Source organism: Dipteris shenzhenensis, chromosome 2, assembly GCF_047967505.1.
Source record: "Dipteris shenzhenensis isolate YYH24624 ecotype China chromosome 2, Dip_SZ_1.0, whole genome shotgun sequence".
NCBI lineage: Eukaryota > Viridiplantae > Streptophyta > Polypodiopsida > Gleicheniales > Dipteridaceae > Dipteris > Dipteris shenzhenensis.
This window is the reverse complement of record NC_141597.1, coordinates 16916974-16942631: the sequence shown is the minus strand read 5'-3', so window position 1 is coordinate 16942631 and position 25658 is coordinate 16916974. Positions and strand designations below refer to the sequence as shown.

At 44.2% G+C, this 25658-nt stretch overlaps 1 protein-coding gene and 2 pseudogenes across 1 annotated transcript in view; 1 reads left to right on the top strand and 2 right to left on the bottom strand.

Annotated features, from left to right (window-relative positions):
- Positions 1-643: 643 nt before the first annotated feature.
- LOC147904396 (uncharacterized) lies at positions 644-4314 on the bottom strand (annotated as a pseudogene).
- Positions 4315-4335: 21 nt separating this feature from the next.
- LOC147904395 (uncharacterized) lies at positions 4336-5284 on the bottom strand (annotated as a pseudogene).
- Positions 5285-9789: 4505 nt separating this feature from the next.
- The window catches only part of LOC147904393 (tobamovirus multiplication protein 1-like), a 40293-nt gene continuing 24424 nt past the window's right edge, over positions 9790-25658 (top strand). The window contains exons 1-8 of the mRNA XM_087394248.1: positions 9790-10294; positions 10937-11027; positions 11124-11176; positions 11295-11387; positions 11496-11567; positions 11706-11778; positions 22108-22153; positions 22242-22305. Coding sequence (XP_087250374.1) covers positions 10100-10294; positions 10937-11027; positions 11124-11176; positions 11295-11387; positions 11496-11567; positions 11706-11778; positions 22108-22153; positions 22242-22305 — 687 coding nt within the window. The 5' untranslated portion in view covers positions 9790-10099. The remainder of the gene's footprint in view (positions 10295-10936; positions 11028-11123; positions 11177-11294; positions 11388-11495; positions 11568-11705; positions 11779-22107; positions 22154-22241; positions 22306-25658) is intronic.

The window sequence follows — 25658 nt, the reverse complement described above, 5'->3', positions numbered from 1 at the left end:
ACCTTTGAAAGTGAACTGTTGTGCTGAGCGCGTCACCTAAGCCTGGTTGCTCAAAAAAAGAAAATGAGAGAGAGAGAGAGAGAGAGAGAGAGAGAGAGATGTCATAAGTGGAATAGGTGGAACAAAACAAGCTAGTTGCCCAGAAAAACTCGCTTCTAAGCTTGCTCAAAAAACTCGTTTCTTTCCCTTCCCCTTAAAAGTTGGTAGGTTCTACTTTGTTTTGATGGATAGGGAAGAAGAATAATCCTTTTGTTAATGACTAGATGTGACAGAGTTAGACATAGACGGAGATAGAGGGTTGCAATGAGGCAAGTAGGACGAAGAGAGAAAAGAGATAAAAAGAATATTGGGAGAGAGAGAGAGAGAGATAGATATAGATATATATTAACGTCTCTAAAAGGCCAAACGGCCTATGAGACTAAAACAGTTGATACATCTACTAGTGTTGTCTCATCAAAGAGAACAACAAAATAAATAAGCTGAAGGCTGAGAGCTACTAAAGGTACTTACAGTCAGAGGGACTGCAAGTGACCTAGAACTAATGAAATACCAAGGAAGTATTTACTAAAAGTACCAATTGATCAGCATAGGCAGAAAGCTAATCAATAAAAAGGTTGCACTCTTCTTATGTCAAAAATCCCAATCATGGGTAGTCTAGGATCTCATAACTCGGTGCCACACGTTTTCGATGTTTGGCAATGATGGCACAGATCCGATGAAGATATGGGTGCCGGGCACGGGTCTTGGGGGCCTGGGCCTCCATGACCTGGATATGGCGATGGCTCGCTCCAAAATCACACCACTAGCGTGTGGCAATCTACCTGTGTGTGATAAGGTGGTGGTGGCGCCAGGGGTTTCTGATGGCAGGGAGGGCATAAAACTAGCTAAGGTGCTGGCAGTGAAGAAGTCTCTGAGTGTACTTTGCCTGCTGGGTGGGGTCGGTCTCGGCTGTATGTCTCCCAACAAAGTCTCTCTATGATGTCGCTTGAGCTCTGATAAAAACAAACCCAAGCATTTTTTATCTTCGTACTCTATCACCCCACAGAGTGGACCAAATCCCTTTCTGAATAGACAGTGGTATCTTCCTCGGATTTCATAATATACTGTGCATCTACATACGTAATGCTCCTTTGTCTCCTCCTCCTGCTGGCATAACTGACATATCTGATCTTGAGGGGTTGTGTGGGTGTATCTCCCTGTCTCTATTCTCAACTGATGTGATGAGGTTTGAATTTGGCCAATAATACTACGTAGCCCATGAGATAGGTGTGTGTCCATGTATGATGGCCTGGCTATAAGTTCATTTGGAGATAAATGAAGAAAATGGCTCTGGTAGTGTGCCATCTTCTTCCCTAAGGGCTCATGTGGTCTAGTCCAGGTTCTCTCAGTCTCCAACTTGACAATATCAGCTCTAATGATCTTGTTTCGATCATGGCGAGACAGGCCTAAATCCAAACTTTATTGAAAGGGTGGGAGTGCATCCATTGTCAACTCATGCTCTACAAACCATCTCTGTAGTTGAGCATACCAGCACCATGTTCGACCCTCCTCTGCTAGCTGCTTGGATGATATCATAGCCAACCGTGCATATCTAGAGCCAGGTAGATCCCACAATCTATGTATGCAAGTTACTGCCTGGAATAGAGCCTCAGTCACTAATGGAGCAGTTGCTAATTCAACTCGTATTATCGGATGTGGTACAGATGACTTGCTCCGGATCATGCGAGCAATCAATGTCACTAATGGCCTTTCCAATCTCCTCCACTCAGTTGCACCCCCTACACTGGGGCCCCATAGAGCTGCACCATAAAATAGTGTGGGCACCACCAATGTCTCAACCATAATTTTGTGCGTGGCTCTTGGAACTGTACATGTGCACACTGTCTCTCTAGTGCCCCCAAAGCTGCATAGCCTCTATCCAATCTGGCATCAATTGCGGCTCCCAGTGAAAATTGTGGACCAGAAAAAATCACCTCGAGGTACACATAAGATCGTACCTGCACTATTGTCTCACCTTTGAAAGTGAACTGTTGTGTTGAGCGCGTCACCCAAGCCTGTGTAGTATTAATTACCATCACCTTGGTTTTCCCAAGGTTTACTGTTAGATCCCTGTCCTCACAAAAAGCCTGTAGCGCATCTAAATGTCTTTGTAATCCTTCCGGAGAATCTGCAATCAAAACTACATCATCTACATAGAGCAGTATGGGTATCAACACTCCTGCTAGGCTGGTGGGCCCAGGTCCTCCTATCTTGTTGATATACTTTGAGAGCTCATCAATGTATATGCCAAATAGTGTGGGAGAGAGAGTGCACCCCTGCTTTACGCCAATAGTACTCATAACTGCATCTGACAGCCCTCTAGGTGCTCTAACTCGGCCCATCACTGTCTCATACAAGGCATATATCCCCCACTGCATCTCATGTGGTACTCCAATATCCTGTAGTCTTTGCATCAGCCTGGTCCGTGGGATTGTGTCAAAGGCTTTGCAAAAGTCTACAAAGCAACAATATATCCTTTTATGATGATGTTTGCCTTCCTCTATGAGTGCCCAGAGAGTCAGGATGTGATCCAAAGTGGTATAACCTCGCCTAAAACCTGCATGTCCTACCGCTCTGTGTCCATGCATTGCTGCCCATCTGCTCAACTCCTTTTCCAAGATGGATCCATATATCTTGGCTAAGCAGTGGCCAATCATGATAGTCTTGTAATTGTTGGGCATCATCGGATCTCCACTCTTAAAGAGCAGTACAATGGTATGCTCTGTCCAACTAGGGGGGAATCCTTCACTAATTGCTCTATTAAACACATGCACAAGAAGCGGTGCCACAATGTCCTGTGCGTACATGAAGTGCTCTCCCGCTAATCCATCATGATCCAAAGCCTTTCCATGTCCCAATCTGTCAATGGCATCATTAACCATATGCACTTTGAAGAAGGAGCAATATGTAGGCCTCGTATCCTGTGGGTACGGAATCGGTGGCTGTCCTGGTATATCATATAATGACTGCGCATAGTCGGCCCAACATTCTGGTGCTACAATCGGTGTACCAAGCTGTGTCTCCTGAAACATCCTCCATGCCTTCTTGATATTCTGTCCCAAGAATAATTGGTAGATCTCTGCCTCCAATCTAGCTAAGTAGGCCCGTTTCTTCTTCCGTATTAGGCGTGAGAAGATTGCCTTGGCTTGCTTGTGTGTCCAAGTGTTTGTAGCAACCTCCTGCTGTAATTGTCTGCGCATCATACGACACTCATCGTGATACCAACTATTTTGTGGGGCAATGCTGCAAGGAGGGGTGGATGATATTGTTGTGTGTGGAAATGCATACTGTGCTGACACATGTAATACCTCTGTCAAACCACGGGTGATCTCCTCTAGGGGACCATGAGGGTCTAGCACCATAATTTTGTCCCAAACTGCATCTCCATACACTGTAGCAGTCTCCTCCATGAATTGGTATCTAGGTTGTCTCTGAAATGAAGGCCTGACTGCCCCCCTCCAGCATCCTCCTGACACAATAAACCTCAATATAGCATGGTCCGCAGCCACTCCAATGGGTCTGCTAGATACACTAAAATCACGGATCTGTGGAATTAGAAAAGGCAACCCCATCAAATAATCAATTGTACTAGCACCTCCTTTCGGGTTCCAGCATGTAAGAGCATCTGAACCTGGCCAATAAGACAGACCATTGAAGATGATCAATCCATGGGCACTCCCTAATGCTAAGAAATGTGTACCATATTCTGTCACATCTCCCAAGTCCTGTGCTGACCTATGCAAACCAACCTCCTCTGTGTTGATCTCTCTGTAGATGGCATCACTCGAGTCATATATTGATGTCTGCCTCAAGTGTGTACGAGCATTAAAGTCCCCCACTAGCAATATCTCCCCCATGCTCGCATATCTCATAATGTCCTCATATAATGGCAAGTACGGTGACGCCCTCAGGTGCATACCTCGAGTAGGCAGGTGGAAAGTAGCATGCAGCTACATATAAATCCCTGGGGTCCCCTCTGTCCACTCGGATCCACATGTATCTGGCTTCTGCATCTCTATGAATGACATATACTATGTCTTGCAAATCCTCTCTGTACAATACTGCTACTCCCCCAAAGCCTCTAGTCCCTCCTGCCATCTGTGGCTGTGGTCGGCATACTGATTCCCATCTAAAACCTCTGACATCTGGAAGTTTCCTCCCCTTGCACTGGTGTGTCTTTGTGTAAATAGCGATATTCGCATGCCTAAAGGAATCCTGAAAATAGCCTGCATCTAGCCTCAGAGAACCATTACAGTTCCATATACTGAACCTTAAAGTCTCCGAGGCGGTATACCGTCATGTGGATCTCCTCTCTATGATGATAACTCTCCCATCTCTGTACATGGCCCACTTGCTCTGTTCCCGGGTTTCAAGCACCTTTGGCATGCATTCCTTCCTATGTGCCACTTGTGCAGAGTGAGGTCCTCATCTAAGTAGATCTTTTGACCTTTGAGGGCTGTCCTTTTGGACAAAAATGCCTTTTTTCCTCCCATGTCCTCAAATCGTAAAATCAAGGCCTTGGGCCGGGCGTCATCTTTTCCTACCCGCCATGCAGCAACAATAGGTACACTTTCCGCCCCTATCTTCAATGCTAGTGCCTTTGCATCTTTAGTGGCATCCTCTTTTTGTTCCCATCCCACAATTTTAACATGCAAGATCCGAGCCTTTCTCCTTGCCTCTTCCTCCAATGTGGCATTCATGACCTCTATTTTATTAGCTGTTACTCCTCTGTTTTTCTTGACCACTTCAATCCATGGTGCGTTTTCTTTCATCTCATTGCCCACTTCTTGTGCTTGTTTTTTTGCCTCTATAGCCACCTCGGCCCAAGTATGCACCTCTTTTTCGCCTCCATGGTTGCAATTGCCTCCCTGCTTTTCTGAGACTCTTTGTCCATGGCCGCAGATACATCATTTTCACAAGACTCAAGTTGCAATTTCAATTCTGCCATTTCCTTATCTTTTACCGATTCCTTGGCCCTTGTCTCAGCATTTGCATATTTTTTCATAATCTTATGCATATCCTTTTGTAGTAATACTTGGTGTACTTCCACTTCAGCCCGCAATCTGGATTGCATTTCACACAGTAACTGTGCTTGCATGTTCACTTTCAGTTCTTGCATTTCAACCTTGAGCTGCTTTTCCATTTCCTTCTTGGCTTTGCATACTTCGGTTTCCATCTGCTTCTTTATGTGCTCATACATTACTGTTGCTAGTGTCTGGACTTCTTGCATCATTTCCTCCCGCATGGTGCGCATCTCTGCTCTTACCAATTTGTACATCTCGTTATATACTACTTCATCAATCATCTTGGGGGTTTTTCCCAATCTCTTTGAGCTTGGAGAGAGCAATTAAACTTGGGGATTTTTTGTGTCTTTCCTGGTGTGTGAAATTCAGCCTCATTTGCGATCTCTGGTGTGGCATCCCCTTCATTAAGAGCAGCCATGTATGTTTCCACAACCAGAGAGAAAGAGAGAGCATAAACTCCAGCAGGTGCAAAGCAAAAGCAAACACCGACCTCAACCAGAGAGAAAGAGACGTCGCTAAGGAACTACTCTTACGGTTGCTCCTCTAGAGTTTCTTCGAGACATGGGAGTCTCTCACAGCTTCGCTTGGCAAAGAATCCAAGATCTTTCCAGCCTCCAGAATTGCATCTGTGCATTTGTAGGACGCGTTGTGCAAAATCAGCATCCAACAAACCGTCACGATGGGCTGGTTGCACAGTGGATGTCACGATGGGCTAGAATAGAAAGAAGAGATCGAATGAATAGAAAGAAGAGATTGAATGAGAGAGAGAGAGAGAGAGCGAGCGAGCGAGAGAGAGAGAGAGAGAGAGAGAGAGAGAGAGAGAGAGAGAGAGAGAGAGAGAGAGAGAGAGAGAGAGAGAGAGAGAGAGAGAGAGAGAAAGAGAGAGAGAGAGAGTACTTTCCCACCTCGTGAATCATGCATGTTATGATGGGCAATCGAAGATTTTTAAGAAACCCCTTGAACTTGTCAAATGAATTCCAGTTTCAATGGATTAAACTTGGACAGTTGATAAGATATCTAGGATTCCCTATTGGCTTGGGAATTTCTTTTAGAGACAAATTCGAATGGTGATATGAAAAGCTCAAGACTGAATTTGAGAAATGGATGGACAAAAAGATATCATTGGCAGAATGGCTAGTAGTAGCAAAACACATTCTATCCTCATATACAATGCCTTTCTCAGATAGCTCCTTAAAGTAGCTAGACAAAGTAATCAGAGATTTTATATGGAGGAAGCAATGGCATGCCCTCTCTAGGGATTTGGCCATGACCTCTAAGGTAGCAGACGGCCTCAGCTCAGAGAAAACAAGGAATAAATGTGAGAATTTATACATGAAATGGTTTCTTCAGTTTCATTCCAATTAGCCTTGGGCTAGCCTGTTATTAGATATGCCAAAGTGGTCGCATGGCATTAAGGCTCCTTGGCAGGACATAATTCTATTGGATATGCAATTAAGATTAAACAGCTTGAAATCTTATCCAAACCAATACTAATTTGGAAGGAAAAATGAGAGGATGCATCTGGATAGGGCAAAGATCCTTGTACAATAACGAATCGCATGAAAGATCACCATGGTTAACAGATTGGGCACTTAAGGAAGGTCCACCTCTTGCTGGAAGCAACCCATGAAGGTCCACCTCTTGCTAGAAGCGACCCACGAATTGCCAAAAAACTGTCTCATAAAGGTATTCAAACATTCTTGGACATATGGGACCCTATATCTAGTGTGGTGTGCTACTCATTATCTGTTAGGGAAAAAGCAACAATGGATGCTTCATTGAAGAAAAAGAGAGATGATTGGCCATCAAGTCTATTTTCAGACTCACAAATGATTACATAGGATTTGTTCTGCCCTTAGGGAAATCTCTCCATAATTGCATGACCAAGGACTTTAGAGATCTAGAGAGCAATTGGGTCGCCATGGAAGCCCGAGCTCACTGGAAGAACCATGCACCTTTAGACATCTCCATATGGAAGGTTAGTGCGTTGAGACTTTGGAAAGCAACTTCCTCCCACAAGCTAAACTTACTCTTGTGGAGTTTGGATGTTTGCAAATTGCAGAGATAGAATTTCAAAGTGGAACCCGAGGGTCTCCCCCTTCTACCCGTTATGCAGAAATAGGAAGGAAACGCACATGCATGTATTTTGGCAGTGTCACTCGTGGAATTTGGTGGAAGATATCCAAGTGCAACCAACTTGGAAAATCTCTCTTTTGGGGGACAAAGGGAAAATGAAGGAGCTTATCTACACAGTTTGGCAAATTGTAAGAGCTTTGGTTATCGCTAGCATTTGCAAATTTTGGAACAGAATTGCCTTCAACAAAAGTGGACCCAGAGAGCTTCAACACGAAGAGATTATATAAAAAATTGCTAGCACTTTCAAGTTTTTTGCTAAAGGAAAGTAGGACTTGGCACAACTTGTGAAAATTGTTTATTAAGCTTCAAAGCCTACCCCTCTCCGGATGTTGAACTTTTTTTAATTGTACAGCCTTTTTGATAATACAAATACATTACTCACCACAAAAAACAGAAAAGGAGATTTGTAAGAAAGCTTATGAAGGAAGAACACATTCTAATGCCTCCAATCGTTTAAAAGCCCATAAAGCTATAGATATGTATGGATATTTTAAAATAAAAATCATCATTCTGATTAATAGAGGAGGAATACATTTTAATGCCTCCATCTTTGTGAATGATTCATGGAAATGCTCTAAATGAATAAACAAATATTAGTGCATGTGCATATCTATATATGTACATGGAAATGCATGCTATAAGGCTCAAGACATTGGATTCATGAATTCAAGCGTCTGCACACATGGCGAGCATGCGTACACACACAGATTTTGATTGGATTCATGAATTCCAGGTTAGATGTGTGCCTGCACGTGCGCACGCACGCGCACACACACACACTTTTTTTTTGGGTGGAATACACACACACACGCGAGCGCGCACACAAACATGCATAGATTTTGACAAGATACTATTAGCTACTCTCGTTAGAAAGCCTTCCACAAATCATGCACATAAAAGATAACATTGGACAAGTGAATGCTTAATTAACTACACATACATCTACATACACAAACACCTTGTACATGAAAAATATGTGCTTTACTAATTAATGCATGCACATTACTATGTATGCTAAAGAAGACGAGACAAAGAAATGTGTGAGCTTTAACTACATTATTAATGGTGTTAAAACTCATGATTTATCAAGATAATTAAGACATTGTACATTTATAAACCTTCAATTGTATAGCACAAGGTAACTCCAAAAGAGGTACCATGACATGGAAAAACATAACTCTTGGGCCCATAGCTAGATTATTAAATGAAAAAACATAAGTCTTGGGCCATACCTAAATTATTAAATGGAATGAGCTATAGTAACAAGCAAAAAAATAAATGAAGGTCTTAAAGAAAGAAAATTTTAAAGTAATGAAAGTGACTCATAATGTAATGCTCTTTGAATTAACAACAAGGTGCTTGAGGTATCCACATGGGAAGTGTTGCAACTTCCCATGAGGCGCATGCAATGCTTGGAAGAGTGTGATAATGGGGGTCAAGAGCACATGGAGATGTGCTGGCCATGAGGAAGGGGCATTCAAAGGAAGAGCCTTATTTCATTGCATATACGACAAAGGCAATCTAAATGAAAAAGCTTATTTGAATTTCAAGTTGATTTATGTTCTCCTTCTCATTTTTTGTCACTCTATGCTTTTCCATGTCCCACAAGGGCATTAAATGTTTAGTAACCACACTAATGTTGGTTGGTCTCTATCTTTATTAGGTAGTATAGCCAAGGTGTACTCCTAGAGTCAATGTATCTCAAGTTAGGTTGAGGCTTGTGTGTGTAGGATAACTAATAGCCATTAACTAAAATTGTGGACAAGCGTCTTTATTTTATAGTTTCGGTTTGTAATCTAGTAGTCATGGCTTAGTTGCTCAATGGGGTAAGGCTACGGTGATCCCTCTTTTGGATGTTGCAAGGAATTATGCATGTAATCATGTGGAAGCAATCCTTTAAAGGAATTTCATTTTTCAAAACCATGAAAATAAAGGTAACTCTTCATTTCAAGTACCTAAAGTATATAACTTTGAAGTCAAAATGCTCGAATTTTGACATCCCTTAGGCTAACCACTAATTCTTGAGTCTTTCCACCACTAGCTTGCTTACTTGCCTTAGTGGGCCTTATGATGCAGATTTGGAATTGCATATGCCAATTTGGTGGCATGGGGCGAGATGGGCCGTTGTGTTGCGTAGAGATTGTAGTGCTTGTATTATCAGAGTCCATGTTTGTGCAAATGGAGAGCATAAGATATACATAGGTTGTCATGTAGCATATCCAATCCTAGAAGAGCATAATACCAGAGGCAAGTACGAGAAGAAGAAGAATTTTTTTACATCGGCCACAAGGCAGGGCCCTCATGAGCTCATCAAGAAGAGAGAGAGCGTGAGAGAGAGAGAGAGAGAGAGAGAGAGAGAGAGAGAGGCCTTCAGGGGATGTTAGAAGGCCCCTCGAGATATAAAATAGGCAAGTTAGGGGCAGCCACGTCAGCACGGCTGAGTGGTGCAACATGTCTCTGCTACACGCGGCGAGCACACGTGTCCATTGCGGAAGGCTGGCCAATAACTGAGCAGTTAGAGGGGGAGCCAATAACTGCGCAGTTTCTATCCTCCTCCCTCTTCTCTTTCCTCCTGTGGCCTCCTCTCCTCCTGTTGTTAGTCGGGGCAGCACGTCATCGCCACCTCCATCGCCATCGCCATCGCCACCTCCATCGCCATCGCCATAGCCACAATTCCAGCTCCTCCTCCATTTTTGCCTTCCCTTCTTGCCTCCCCTCTCAAGCTTCCTCCTTTTCTCATCACTCCTGCTTTTTCCGCTCCCTTTTTGGCCCTGTTTTGCCCCTTCTCCATCCGTTTTCCCTTGCCCTAGCCCCCCCCTCACACCCTCAATTACCCATCTCCTCCAGCGCTTCGACTCCATGGCCAGGTGCATTGTTCGACCGCCGCTTCGGAGCTCTTGATGGTTTTCCTTGCCTCTGGGTACCGCGAATCGATCGCCGCCATGAGTCTTGTGCACGCTGTGATGACCCATCAGCAGTACCTGACCAGCGCTTTGAGGAGCTGGTGGGAGGAGGTCAATAGCTCTCGCACCTGGCAGGAGGGCGTTTTCTACACCTTGTGCGCGGCATATTCACTCGTTGCTGCCGTTGCGTTGGTATGGCTCATCCTAAGCGTGATTGCGTTTTGGGAGGATCTGTCGCAGTGCTTCTTTTAGTCCGTTCAGTGTGTCTCGTCTCGATGACCATAGTGAGTGGCTTTACATTGCTATAAACCCATGAGACGCAAGGAAATCGAAAGAGGGGATTTTGGGGATGAAATTAGTCAGCAACTTAGTCTGGTGCGCCCGCTCCATGAAAGTCGATGGCCAAGTTTTCAAGGTCTACCAGATGGAACGACTACCTGGCGTACTGTTTGGCACATTTTTCAAGATAGAGATGGTGGAGGCAACGAATTCCATAAGACTAATACAAAAAATCTTTACTGGTAGGAATTCCCACGCGTATTTGTAGCTGGCCCCCACGTATAAGAGTTGATGTTCATTGCACAGTCTGGTTGCTCTTGTTGCTGGCCTCTCCTTGGTCTGCAATTTTACCCTTGGGCGGAGTTTAATAATCTGTTTCTGTCTGTATCGCTTTGTGGATACACATTGATGGTAAGTTCACTAAAGCCTTTAAGCTAACCCTGATGATGTTGAATCCTTGCGAAGGAATGCCAAAGATGTCGAACTAACGCTACCAACTTTACTGGGAAAGCTTTTGTGGAGCCACAAAATGAATATGAAATGCATATTTTGCAGATCCAACTCATACGCATTGAGATTCGAGTGCCAGAATATGGCTGGACTACACAGAAGGTGTTCCATCTTATGAATTTCATAGTTAACGCTGGTGAGTGCCTTGACTTTTTTTGGCTCACGCCTGTTTAGTTTTGGCATCTTGATAAATTGTCAGGGTGAAGTGTAATATTTGTCCATGCTTATGCAGCCCGAGCACTGGTGTTTGGCTTTTACCGCAGTGTGTTCTCGTTTCGAATTAGGGTAAGCCGTTTAAGAACTGGCACTTTGGCACTGGTTTGATGCTGTCGAATTTCAAATTGGTTTTATAATTGCAGGGGGTGAAGCCAACGTCTTTGAGTTTGTGTGGCCTTACGTGCAGATTCTTAGGGTTATTCTCTTGGATCTTCCTGGGCTTCTCTTCTTCTCAACCTACACGCTACTCGTTCTTTTTTGGGCAGAGATATATCACCAGGTTTGAGATCCTGCCATCATGGCAGCTGCAGCAAGCTTCAGTATTGCCGACATTGTGAGGTGTTTTCTCCAGGTTTCATATAACACGAAGAAAACATGTTTTGTACAGGCAAGAAGCTTGCCAACTGACAAACTCCGGCCTGGATTTCTTGTAATAAACGGCGTGATTTATTTCATACAGGTGATCAAACAGCCTATGCCTTGGTTCTAATTGAGAATCATAAAGAAACTTTTACGTGCCAAACAATTGTGAGAACATGTATTGTGCTTTTTAAAAAGGTGATGTGAAGGTTAAATTAATGCTGGGCTTTTCCTCCAGATCGTCATCTGGGTCTATGAATGGCTAAGTTACAATGCAGTGATCCAGGCTGTAGCGAGGTTATTCTTCGCAGGTGAGTTTTTGAAAGCAGCCTCGAGAGACATTTCTTTTTTGATATGTGGCTTCTTCTTTTTTTTCTGACATGCAAAGGATAAAAGCAATTTTGCTCAATTTGTCTGATTTGGGAATTTGGTAATCAGGCAAGCCCAACCCTAATTCACTTGTACTTGGTCTTTAGGAACAAGTTTTTTGTAGCTTTTCAGTCCCCCTCTTTTGTGCAATCATATCATGATGAATAAGCTGATACGATGGAGATTGCAACTTAGCAACTCTGTTCCGTGTGTTCTGCTAAGTCGAACCCACACTTCCACCCCTGATTTCCAATGTCTATATACAATAGTTGGAAGTCGCCCATTCAAATGGGGTTGGATTGGAGATTTAGCTGATTGACACAAGTGATCAGCATCTAAGATGATTGGCAATAGCTTGACTCATTTTGGACCAATAGTACATTGACAAAAGGATGCTAGTGCGTGGTCGAAATCCTAAACGACCAAACAATTCTAAGCTCTCCCACCCTTTGAATGGCAGAATTCCTGATCAGTGTCCCCTCATTTTAAAGATACCCTGCTTGCAGAACTTAATCAACCTTGTAAAGAGCATGTGTATTCAGAGCTTGTGAAGCTCAACACGCTAGTCCAAGGTGCATTTGAAGGTATCCTAGAGGCTACCTTGCGAGCTCACCATTAGTCATACAAATGAGCTTTTTGTATGGGTTACTCATCATGTTGCACACTCTCCGTAGGCATAGGTAGAGAGTTGCATCTGTGCAGCCACAGTTTTCGGATTTTCTAGCCCAAAACTTCCTTGGCTAGGCTGTTTTGTGGTGGGAGAAATGTTACATTCCAAGGTCATATCATGAGTTGGCTTTAATGATGGGGTTAGGCTCAAGCAGTGGACCCTTTAAAAGTGTTCAATAGAACTAAAGTGTTCATCAATAGTACTTTAAGACTAGACCTATTGTACTGGTGCCCTTTAGATAAGGACACCCTTGTTTGAGTCTATAAATGAGCAAAGGGCTCATTTGCAAGGGTCCCTTGGGATGGACTCATGGGGATACTGAGACCTAGAGCAACCTATGCCAAGTTTGGCTTAACAGCTTGTGTGGTGGACTGTTGTGGTATGGGGTGCAGTGCAGTATGGGGTATGGGGTGCGGCATGATGCTTGGCAATGGTGGGATTAGTCCAGACGGTGGACACTAGTACTTTAAGACTAGACCTAGTGTACTAGTGTCCTTCGGATAAGGACACCCCTGTTTGAGTCTATACATATGAGCCCTCCCTTGGGATGGATTTCATGGGATACTTGGACTAGAGCAAGCCTAAGCCAAGTCTAGCCTAATATGTGGCGTGGTATGACTCTTGTGGTATTGGGACACCGTGTTGTGTCCATGGGCACAACACGGTACTAAGGCTTGGAGGCGATCCCTTTATACTAGATCTATAACTGAGTGGTGAGCTTGCCAACTCCCCAATTCGGTCTTTCTAATCTATGGTAGGCGTTAGAATAGAACTTGGACAACGCCCAAGCTTTGGCCTAGCTAACCCTTGCCATGGATGCATGTTTCACTATATGCTCAAAAGTGAGATCCTAGGCTAGCTATGGGGAATGGGTTCCCTTGTATGGTTTGACTAGTTTGCATGTCAAAATGAGCATTGGGTCAATCAATTTGTCTTTCTAATCTATGGTGGGCATCAGAATAGAACTTGGACGTTGCCCAAGCTTGCCTTGTCATGTATGTGTGTTTCATTATATGCTCGAAAGTGGGATCCTAGGCGAGCTATGGGGAATGGGTTCCCTTGTATGGTTTGACTAGTTTGCTGGTCAAAATGAGCATTGGGTCAATCAAGTTGGTCGATAAGTGTGATTATATCAACCCATTGAAGTTGGTCTTCTCTTGTCAAAGTAGAATCCATCGGGCATAAAAAATAAGCAGCCTCGTTACGCCAACTAGGTCCATGTCTGGTTGAATAGAACTCTGTAGAATGTTGTTCCCTTCGCTTTTCGTAGATGTCACCACAAGTTGTGTGAAAGTTTCCAGTACAAGGACCTTTAAAGATTGCTCCTAAGGGGCTCACATCCATACGTTTCTCCATGTTTGAGTATTGAGCTTGATATACCAACTTGGAAGATGAGTCCTTATGTCCTTACGTGGGGGTTGTATCAACTAATGTGATTAGGTGTAATCTTCCTTATTAGTTTGGCTAAGAGCAACAAATAATGCCCGAAGTGGTAATTGTGATGAGCCTTTTGTATCCTTTGAATCATGACTCATCAGTAGCAGGTCCGGATCTGCATCAGCAAAATAGTTAGAGTCGGCAGCAGTGCTTTTGGTTGGGCTGAGTTGGCTTGTTCAGGCTGGAGGGGGGGGTGTTGCACACTCCATCAGTCCCATTGAAGCTCTTCAAAGGCAACACAAGTTTAGGAATGCATGAGCTTTCTTGCTTCCTACAGATCTCGCATTACAATCATTTCTGATCAACATCTTGTTGGATGTTGTCTCTCTTCTTTGAGCTGTTATCCCACGCTTGTGGATGAATAAGAGTCTTGAGGTTTTCTCTAGTTCCTACTTTACTTTTTAGGATGAGGATTCAGCGTGTGTGCGCACCTACATTGTGAGAGAGATCAATGATTGTTTGAATTCATTCCATTGTGTAGGGTTACTTGTTCAGTAGGCCTTCAACTCCAACATGGTATCAGAGCCCAAGGTGGTATCCTCTTGATCTACTCCAATAGACTAAAAGAAGGCGTCCCTCCAGCAAGGAACTCTGATTCTTTAAGGTGCTGTATATGTCAGTTTTCTATAGGCGCTTGCGAATGGTTTCATGCATGCCTATTCCCCAGTTTGGAGAAAGTGGGAAATTGGATGGGACGAAGTATTTCCTCTGGAAGGTAAAGCTATGCAGCGTTGGAGGAGCTTGGGCCTTTACTACTACAAGAAGAAGCGTGAGAGAAGCAGTATGACGTAGAGGGTGGTGACAAGGTGGGAAGGGTGAGCTTGGAAAAGACATGCTCATGGATGACAACGGCTCTATAGGAAACACGTGGGAAGGCAATTTAGAAATAAAAGAGGAATTAGAATGAAAGTGTTACTACCAAGACAGATAGCTAAAGATGTTGGGGAAATCATAGGCAAAGAGTGTGTTGTACCAGGAGTTCTAGTAGTGGTTTGATGTGAGTGCCACGTGTCATCTTGGGAGTTATCCCATATGCAGTTGGTACATGTGTGAGTGTTCCCAGTCTATAAAGGCTTGTACTTTACTTGTCACATCATACTTGATGAATGAATGAAAGCCTTTCATGATGTCTTGATTTGAGTATCATTTCCTCTCACCCTAGCCTCTCTCTCTCTCTCTCTCTCACACACACACACACACACACACACACATTTTTTTTTGTGGAATTTCTCTCTCTCTCTCTCTCTCTCTCTCTCACACACACACACACACACACACACATGCACGCACGCACGCACAATGTTTCCTTCATGGTATGAGAGCAGGTCAGCCCTGCCCTAATCCGCCCTGCTATGTCATCACCCTCTTCAAGCTCTAACCCTAACTCTACTCAAATGCCTCCTATGCTCTCTTCTCTCAGCTAGTTCATTTTTCCTCCTTCCTTCAGCCATTTGCATCTACCTAGAGCCTTCACAGCCTGCCGCCTTCATCCGGACTGTGTAGGATCTACCCCCAAGTACTTACGTACTCTTGGTGGCCTTATTACTTGCTGGTCGGCATAGTCTCCAAGGATCGCGTACACGTGTGGTTACTTGAGGTCTCTGTGCAGCCTTTCATCGCTGAATTTAGGGTTTATGAGCTGCTGCTGCATAGCCCTAGACCAGCCACCTTACTTGCTGGTTATTCATTTCAGCTTGCTGTCTACCTTCACGAAGCCATTTTCCATCATGACTTCCTCGTCTGCTAGTTCCTTGCTCGTGGAGATGTTCAAGGGGGAAGGCTTTCCCACATGGCAAACCAAGATGCAGCTGCTTCTTATGTGTGAAGGAGTTTGGGACGACGTTGAGGACGACCACGGTGATACACTTGATCAGCAACGACACAAGTTATGGAAGCAGCAGAATGCAAGAGCCATTCCTCTTATTGGTCTTTGCTTGGCTGACTCTCTCATTCATCATGTGGACTTCAAGCCAACTGCCAAAGAGATTTGGGATTGCCTTGAGACCCAACTCCAAAGTCTTTTTGAAGCTCAAGTCCTATGATTTGAAAAAGGAAGAGAGTGAAGAGTTGAGTGATCGTCTAGCAAGATTTCAGTCTCTTGCTCAACAACTCTCAAGCTTGAAAAGCGCGCCTGATGATGAGAATAAGATGGTTGTCCTTATGAAGAGTATGCACGGGATACCTCGTTTTGAGCAAACTCTTGAAGTTCTACGCCTTGCCACTACCACGTTTCGTTTGCTTCCACAAGCAAGTGGAAGACCAACAAGAACATTATTTGCAGGTTTTGTAAGAGAAAATGACATGTTGAGGCTAATTTCTTCAAGAGAAGGAATTGGAACAAGAGAAGCACCATGCCAATCTTATTGTTGAAGACCAGGCCGAGCTTGAAGAGCCCCCTAAGTAGATACATGCAGCCACAGCTGAGGTTCATGGCCTCTCTCCTAAGGAGCATTATGACTAGGATTCTTGGGCTTTCTAGGCCCTATATGCTGCGTGTTGTTGTGTTGAGTCAATAAAGGTTCTCAGTGTTGAGTAGTCCCTCTAAAATGAATGTATTTGGAGTCAATAAGGGTACTCTGCCCTCGGGTGTCTCCCAAAAAAATTATATGGTTTTTTACTTTGGTACGATTGTATTGACCTCCTAGTTCAGAGTAAGGGGGGTGTTCTACCCTTGCCAGCCACAAGCTGATTGAGAAGTCTTTATCACACAGGAGGTTTTGGATAGTTGGACTTGCTCTTTGCAGTATTGCGATGGAAGGGGGATCGGTCTACTCCTCTTACGTGTTGGGGCTCACACTCTTTGCCTTGAAGGGGGGTGTTGGAGAAATCATAGACAAAGAGTGTGTTGGTGTGTTGTACTAGGAGTTCTAGTAGTGGTTTGATGCGTGAGTGCCACGTGTCATCTTGGGAGTTATCCCATATGCACTTAGTGTGCCTAGTCTATAAAGGCTTGTACTTCACTTGTCATATCATACTTGATGAATGAATGAAAGCCTTTCATGATGTCTTCATTTGAGTATCATTTCCTCTCACCCTAGCCCCCCCCCCTCTCTCTCTCTCTCTCTCTCTCTCTCTCTCTCTCTCTCTCTCTCTCTCTCTCACCATGTTTCCTTCAAAAGACTTTAGAAAGAAGACATCAGACAAAAAAAGAAGAAATTGACATATCCAAAGAAGAGTTGAAGTTAGATCAGCAAATGTTACAAAAGAGAAGCGCTTAGGGCACTGCTTAGGTCATGCAGTGAGTGAGGCCAATGACGGTTGGTATGTTGATAGCGTCGCCTCAAGACACATGTCCAACAACAAGAACCGGTTTAAAGTATTGCAACCCACACCTTCGGATTCCTTGGTAGTTAGTGGAGACAACAAGAAGTGCTAAGTAGAAGGGATTGGGAGCATTCCTTTCACCATGGATTCAGGTGAGATTAAGGTACTTACAAACCTTCTCTTTGTTCTTGATCCATGCAAGAATCTTCTTTCCATTAGCCAGAGCACATGGTGAAGGTGAAATTTGACCTTGATCCAATCAAAGGATACATGAAACTGATGGCAAGAGGAATGGAGGCAGACACTCAAGAGTTGTGGCATGAGAGATTTGAGCACGTAGCTATGGGGCTCTCTCAAATGGAAAGGGCTGGATTCGTGGATGGAATGTCACACATTGGAGACGATGTAGAGGTCTACCAAGCTTGCATGGAGGGCGAACAACAATGGAAGGCATTCTCGGAGGAGGCTATACAGAGAGCCACATATGGAGAAAGATGTCTAGATCATTCTGCCAAGGTTTTAGTAGGATGACATGGGTCTATTGTGTTGCAAAGAAATCTCAAGCATTCTGTAAGTTAAAAGAATGGAAGGCCAAAGTCGAGAGAGAAAGGTAAAGCATTTTGAATCAACAGAGGGAGATTTCAATTTTATGGCTTTCGACGACTACTGTAAGAAAGACGGAAATTAAGAGATGGTTGACTTGCACACACTTCCCAGCAAAACACAGTGGTAGAGAGAAAGAATCGAGTAATTAGAGAGATCTTTTTGGGGTGAGGTAGTCCATGTGGTAATCTTCACATCCTGAACATGACAAAGACCGAGACGGATGAGGGGAAAACTCCATACGAGGCATCCTATGGTAAGAAAAAATCAATTGTCATTTGAGGTTTTTGGTTCTGATGCTTATGTACATGTGAACAAAGCAGATGGAACAAAGAAGTGCATCTTTGTTGGTTATAGTGAGAATTCAAAAGTTTATCGGCTATATGACCCTAAAGCAAAGAAGTTGGTGGTGAGCAGAGGTTGTTTTCCAAGGGACAAGTCCGAGCTACAAGCAATCACATCAAAGGCTCTAGTTGGTCTCCAAAGGCTGACACGTGCTATGTCAGAAGAAAAGGAGACCAATGATTCAGAGTCGGAGTGAGAGGCACCTAAGCCGGGCTGTCCCGGCCAAAGGAGAGGAAGTTACCAAAACCGTACTTGAAGACTGTGGAAGAGGCAGGGGTCTCAGACATTCCAGAGAGCAATTTAGAGGTAAGGAGATCTCCAATCGTGAACTATTGTTGGAATAGGATTGGTCACCTCCCCACTTGTCAGTCTGCCATATGAGGAGTGCATGGGGGGGGGGGGGACATAGGATAGTTTAAGGCATGCGGCTCCAATATGGGCTGCCATGTTGGCACGAGAGAGAGAAAGCATATACCTGGCAATTGGAGGCCAGCATTGAGGGAGATCTGGCATGGCAATACCCAGAGGATGTCCACGATGGATGAGGACTTGATTGCTCAGGGATTGCAGCAAGTAGGGCTGCCTGGGCAAGGCGGATGATGTCAGCCAAGGTATGCACCTGCGTCAGTGACAGTACAGACAGTACGGAGGGGTTCTGCATGCTGTACGGATCTGCAAAATAGAGCTGAGCAGAGGCAGGACTAGCAGGAAAAGAAGGCAAACAGTTCGTGGCTGGTGTAGCATACAAACAGGCCTGGTCTGGGGCCCTACACAAGGGCTGGGGGTAGCCCAAAGCATGGAGAAGAGGTGTGGCCTGGTTGGGCTGGTGCAAGCCAGCCAACCAGGGCCATATATGCAAAGAAAGGGGCCGACCTCTGGTTGGCTGGAGCAGACCCCTGGGTTGGTTATTAAGGCCTAGGGGGTTGGTATTTTTGGCTGGGCCTTGAGCCCTATATAAGGGGGCCATTTGGGCCTCCTTGATCATCACTTGGAGCAGCCCTTAGGAGAGCAGACAGGAGCAGCAAAGGGACAGCCTTGGGCCTACATTTAGGAGGGAAGGTGACCCAGAAGGAGCTGCAGACTGAGCTAGAGTGGCAGCTGTCCTAGGCTGGTATCCAGACAGTAAGGTGGAAGAGATCCTTTGGACAGAGAGTCTACATATGCTCAGTGGAGCACTTGAGCTCAGAGATCTAGAGGTGCCAGGCATATAGTAGTAGGACATTTTGGGATTGCATTGTGTCCGGTTTTGGACGGACGGAAATATATAAGTGTTGCTTGTATATTTGTCTTTGAGCACAGTCTGTTTGCTAGCCTGCACACACATGAATGGTTGTGAAGTACACACGTGATGAAGCTTGATTCCTTAGTGAAACACTTTCGTGTGTAATTCTTGGGCTTATCTATAGTCTTGGATTTCATTCTTCTAACACTAAGCTCCAATGATTTAGATCCAAAAAGATTGTGGAATTAAGGACCTTGAGGAAGCAAAGGAAATTCTAGAGTAGCGGGCTGCATGGAAACAAAAACAGAGACCATTCCAAAGAACCATACTTGGAACCTGGGTGATAGACTTCGGAAGGGTATGATCAGAGGAACCCAAGTTTGATGGGAATTTGGATGAGTACAAGGCGAAACTTGTTGTCAAAGGCTATGCACATGCTGAGGGAGTCGACTATTTGATTATCATATGTACGGTCATTGCTTTGGCTGCCCACCAGTAGTGGCCAATCTTTCAGATGGATGTTAAATTTGCATTCGAAATGGAGAGCTTCAGGAGGAAGTTTATGTTGAGCAGCCAGAGGGCTTCCAATATCCAGGAAAGAAGGTATGTAGGCTTTTTAGGGCACTTTTACAGGTTGAAACAGGCCTCGAGAGCACGATACCATAGGATAGACGACTTCTTTAAGATAGGCTTATCTCATAGTCCTCCTTATGCAAACCTCTAACAAGTCAAAGTGGAGGTAAGACAATAATTATCATCCTTTACGTTGATGACTTATTTGCCACAGGTGGTCACACAGGAGGAAGATCTTGAAGGTCAAAGGACTCTTGATGTATCTAGGCCAATATCAGCCATCTAATAGTTGTGTTGGCTATTTAAAATGTACATTGTGAAGTGTGGTTTACCGGAAGTCCACAAGAACTATTCACACATGACCAGAGTTATTTATAGGATTCCCTGTAGGTCCTAATATTACTCATGTATATAATATATAGAACATATGTCCCACCATATGTACATGACTGCTCTCCCTATGGGTGTCTCAAGGTGTGTTCCGATGGATTCAATTTTGACTAGAGAGAAAAGGCACTGCTCCTAGTGATCGAGCAGAACATCACGCTGGCATGAGGGTCAACTTGGGTGCTGAATGCCCGCTCTTTCTATTGATGCCTTGAGATGTTTCAACGGATATCTTCATCTGTCAAGAGAAGTGTTGTGAGGAGGTGTTGAAGAGATTCTAGATGGAGGAAAGTAAGGAAGCACCAACCCCGATGGATGTTGGGACAAAATTGAGCAACGAGGACATGCCTCAGTTAATTGATGCAGCATTGTATTGATGGATGGTTGGAAGCTTGTTGTATCTAACCAATATTCAACTAGATAAAGCTTTTGAATTGGGGTTACTTTGTTAGTTCACATCAAAACCATGGGAGAATCACATGAAGGCGGGATTTAATATCTGAAAGGTACATCTTGCTGTGGCATCATGTATTGCGATGGGAGTGAGCTCTCGGTGGGTTTCGTGAGTTAGATTGGGTTGGAGATAGGAATACACGGTGCTCGACATCCGACTAGTGCTTCATGCTTGCGTTAGGTGCCATATCATGGCTCAGGAAGGAGCAACCCACAGTTGCACTCTCTTCCACGGAGGCAGAATATAGAGCGGCATGTTTGGCAGCCTACAAGTCCATTTGGCTCAGATGGGACATGGAACTGCAGTACGGGTTGGTAGAGCATCAGAAAACACTGCGCAGGTCTGCACCTGTGTGGAAGAGCAGCTGCAGCAGATGCCTGGCAGCATGGCCATTGCAGCAGGGAGTGCTAGGGCCTATTTATAGGCCAGGGCGGGGTTGGCAGCCTTGTGGTCAGGTTGATCCTTCTGCTAAGTCGGCCTCTTTTTGGTTTTGGGGGGGAGTGTTGTTTGGTTGGCTGCCTCCTCCCCTATGAATAGTGGGGGTTTTTAGTAACTCCACGAGGCAATGCAGATTGAGGAATGCATGAGCTTTCTTGCTCCCTACAGATCCCAGCATTGCAATCATCTCTGATTATTGTTTTACCCAACCTCTTACTGGATGTCTGTAGCTCCTCCGAGCTGTTATCCCACACTCGTGTGTGAATTAGAGTATGAGTTCTTCTCTATTCGTGTTTTATTTCCTGAGTGAGAGAGATCAGTGTGTGTGTGCACCCATTGTGAGAGAGATCAATGAGAGTTTGAATTCATTCCGCAGCATAGGGTTATTTATTCAGTAGGCCCTCAACTCTACTAGTGACAACCCATGCCAACCTGCTATCTACTACCCATCTAAAAATCAAAGAATATGAATCTCTATTTTATTGGTATGGACAAGTTTAATTGCTTTGCATTTTCACGTGCTCTTATTGTTTGTATTTATAATTCGTTGACATCATATGTGTGCATTTATTCTTTGATAAATAAAATTTAGGTGCCTTAACCTAATTTTACAACTAGCTGTGGTTAAAATTGATGGGCCTTGAGGTTTTATGGCTATCAATCCAAGTCATTAGGAAACAGTTTTGTTGAGATGTGAATCCTTCGATGTTCAGGTGGGTATAGTTGCATCTGTGGAGTCTTTAGAACTTGCGCATCGTGCATAAATCATGGATTTGGGTTTTTATGCTTCTCATTCTAAAGTTAAAAACATGGAGGGATGGGTGATTTTAAAATGTTGTCTTGTGATTCGGGCCTAATAAAGGTTATTATTGTTGCAGCTGTGTCTTTCTTTGCAGCACTGGGCTTTTTGCTCTATGGTGGAAGGTATAATAGATATGCTTATATTTCATTATGGATGATTTCAAAGCATCTCAATACAAAAAGATATTGATGTCCAATTGGTTTGTTTCAGATTGTTCTTGATGCTCCGGAGATTTCCATTAGAATCTAAAGGTCGTCGAAAGAAACTGCGAGAGGTATGTACATGTCTCAGAAAAGGAGCCATACTGACAAATGTGTTTGAGCATATTTTAGAGGAGAGGGTGAATAGCAAGTAGTCCATGCTATGCATGGGATAGTGAGTGGTTCTAAGAAGTTTTGTGAGTGGACTCCCTTCAAGTCAACCTTGTGAATACAGTTGGTGTACCAAATAAAATTGGCTTTTATGTTGATAGATGCGATGGACAAACTAGGTAGGGGGAAAAATGATTTTTCTGAATGAGAACGTCTCTTCTATGCCTGCCTGCGGGTGTGACTATGTAGGATCTATTTACATCTTGTGTAAATTCTAGGTTGTGTATTTCATGAATTGTTAGCCATGCGACTCTCTACAAGAGCGACTACAGTTGCTCTTTTATGAACGCAGCGGGCGTGACGATGTTGGATCTATTTACATCTTGTGTAAATTCTAGGGGGGTTGTGCATTTCATGAATGGTTCGCTGTGCAACTTCCTATAAGAGAGAGACTATAGTTTCTAATGCTGTGTTTTTTCCTTGTAGGGGTGTCTTTTTTATGATTGTATAAATTTTTTGTATGTGTAATAGTACCAACGTGCTTCTCAAAAAAAGGCACAATTGGTTAAGGGATTGTGTCTGGGTAATCTCTCTTATTTTTTTTAAAAGGAATATCCCAATTATCTGGAGATTACTTGACATACTCGGTCATTTTGAGGCCTACCAAACTACTGTGTGTGACCCTGAGCGCCCCAACCTTTGTTTTAAAAAAAATACCTTGTGGACTTTTAGAACTCCTTTGGAACAAATTGTTTAATTTTTTGAGCTCTTCAACATGACGTTCTCCAATCCAAAAAGTGCCAATTCTACTTCATAATTCGTTACTCATTTTGCCACTGACTACAAATAGTACGTCGGACACTCTATCCTCTATTATCCATCTGGAACTTAGTATCTTTCAAGGGGTACGTGCATCAATTTTGATCAAGGTAACTATACATGCAAGGATCTAGGGATGCAAGGCTATCAAATTTGGCCAAGTACAGATAATTTGGATCCTTCAACATTAACATAGAATGTGTATGTAAATGTGTCAACGATGTACAAAAGTGTTGCATAGTCTTGGTGAGGTTGCGGACTCATAACCTTGAGAATTTGCAGGCTGGATGGCAGGATTTGCAGGCTGTACAATGGGTATTTAAGACTGTACGGTGTGTGCATGGGGCTGCACAGCCAGGAAATAATGGGGTTGCTGCCGGTGACAATGTATGGCCAACTGGGCAGCTGCAGCCAGGCATGCATGGAGGGATCGCAATCAGCAAAACGGGGGGGAGGGGGGCGTGATATGTTGAAGCAACCCTTTTTTTTTCCCAGGCGTTGGGGGGGGGGGGGGGGGGCAATGGTTGGTTGCAGTAGTCTAGTGAGAGGGGTTCATGTGTTAGCTTCTTTAATGTTTAAGCTTAGGACCTATGAAAATTCCCCAAGGCGTGCCCTTTGGAGAGGTGTAACCTTTGGTAACGGGCATATGCCCTTTTGTGAACGGGTGGGTGCCCTTTGTGTTAGTGTAGCATTGGTGCATGGGAACCTGTCGGTGACCCTTTGAAGGGCTATGTTCCTTCATGGAAGGGTGTACCTTTTCGCGAAAGTGTGTATGAGCGTTGTATCATGTGCATGGCCCAAAAGAACTCATCAAACCTTGTGACATGCCCTATCATTCTTACCAAGGCACCCCAACTTGTCGATGCACATCAAGAATGTATGTAAGCTATAACACTAAGCCCAATAGACTTTGCATTTTCGCTTGATGGTTCATCCTCAAATATATCCACTAATTCTACTACAGTAGAGTGCATTTGAGTTTTTTAATCAACAATCATCCTCATGAATGATGCGCTTGCTTTTTGTGGTAGCCATGAAGAAGATCCCTGCTGAATTGATGTGGGGCCTTTATCCCCAAGCGATTCCAATATATTTATTGGCGTGTGGGGAGAGGACCTCGATAGTGTGGATTTCTGATCCACTGTAGATTGCATGCTGTCATCCTCTTCCACCTGAACATTTTCAAAGCTTATCGGGTCGCTGTCTCTATCTCCTCTACATAGATGGTGTCTACACCACATTTACCATTGCCTTGTGAGGATGGCCTCTTTGTGGACACTACGTATTGAGTAGCCAAGCTTGAATCCACAATGAATGGAAAGCACCCTCCATGTCAGTGTGCTCCACCATTGAGACTAGGGTCTCACCACCTATAGGGTCAGTAATCACTGCATTCAGTCCATCAAACTGCATCTCTGCATGAAGCTTACTTGCTAAGAAATTTTTTTTCACTACACTCTTTCCATCCTTCAATAGAATTTCTATATTTGGCAGCAGGCATTGTAAATCAAACGCGATGGTTGCAGTGCTCATTGTTGGGCACTTGGCTCAAGGCAAAGGTACTGCAGGAAATGGAGGGAGCTAGAAGGGTGGGAGGGATCTCGAAGGGAGCTGGAAGGGTGGGGATGGATATGGGAGGGTGTAGACGACATTGGGAGGGTGAGGAGGGAGCTATGAGGGTGGTGAGGGAGCTGGAACGGAAGCTGGGAGGGAGCTAGGACGGTGTGGAGGGGAATGGAGTGAGCTGAGAGGGTGGGAGTTGGAAGGGTGGGGAGGGAGTTGGGAGGGTGGGGATGGAGTTGTAGGAGGGTGTAGACGAGATCGGGGGGGAGATGGAAGGGTCGAGAGGGAGGTGAGAGGGTGGCCAAGAGGAAGTGTACCCTCTCTAGACAGGAGACCATCCCATTGAAAGTGTCATTGGTCTTGCTTCTAGCATAATGGGAGTGGCATTCCAACCAACTTAACGCCCTATGACTTTTCCTATATTCAAAGTAGCACTTTTGGACTTCAAAGGAGGTACTCTCGGAAAGCTAGGTATATTGGACAGCCGAGCAATCTAGCTTGCGAGGAACGAGTGTTGAGTCATCGCAAGGCTCTTAACACTGCTTGTACACTTAGGTCATGCCTTTATAGGGTGATTGAGCCATTTTAACAATGGCCGATAAGAGCTGCAATGATGGAAATAAAGTTTGATCTTCCACTAGTGATGACCCTCATCCATATACATAACATATTGCTTGCCCAAGCAACCGTATTGCCAAGATTATGATACTCTCTATGCTTCCACTCCCTCATAGGTCTACCCATGTCAAAAGATATCCAAACAGAGTCACACTTACCTCCTTACCTTGCCGGATACCAAAGATGGTCAATCATAGCACCACCCCAACCACTACACCTTGCAAAAGTTAGGACATAATCTAACAAATTTTGCAAAGGAATGGTTAATGATTACTTGTAATCATACAACCATACAAAAACTTCAAAAATAAGACAA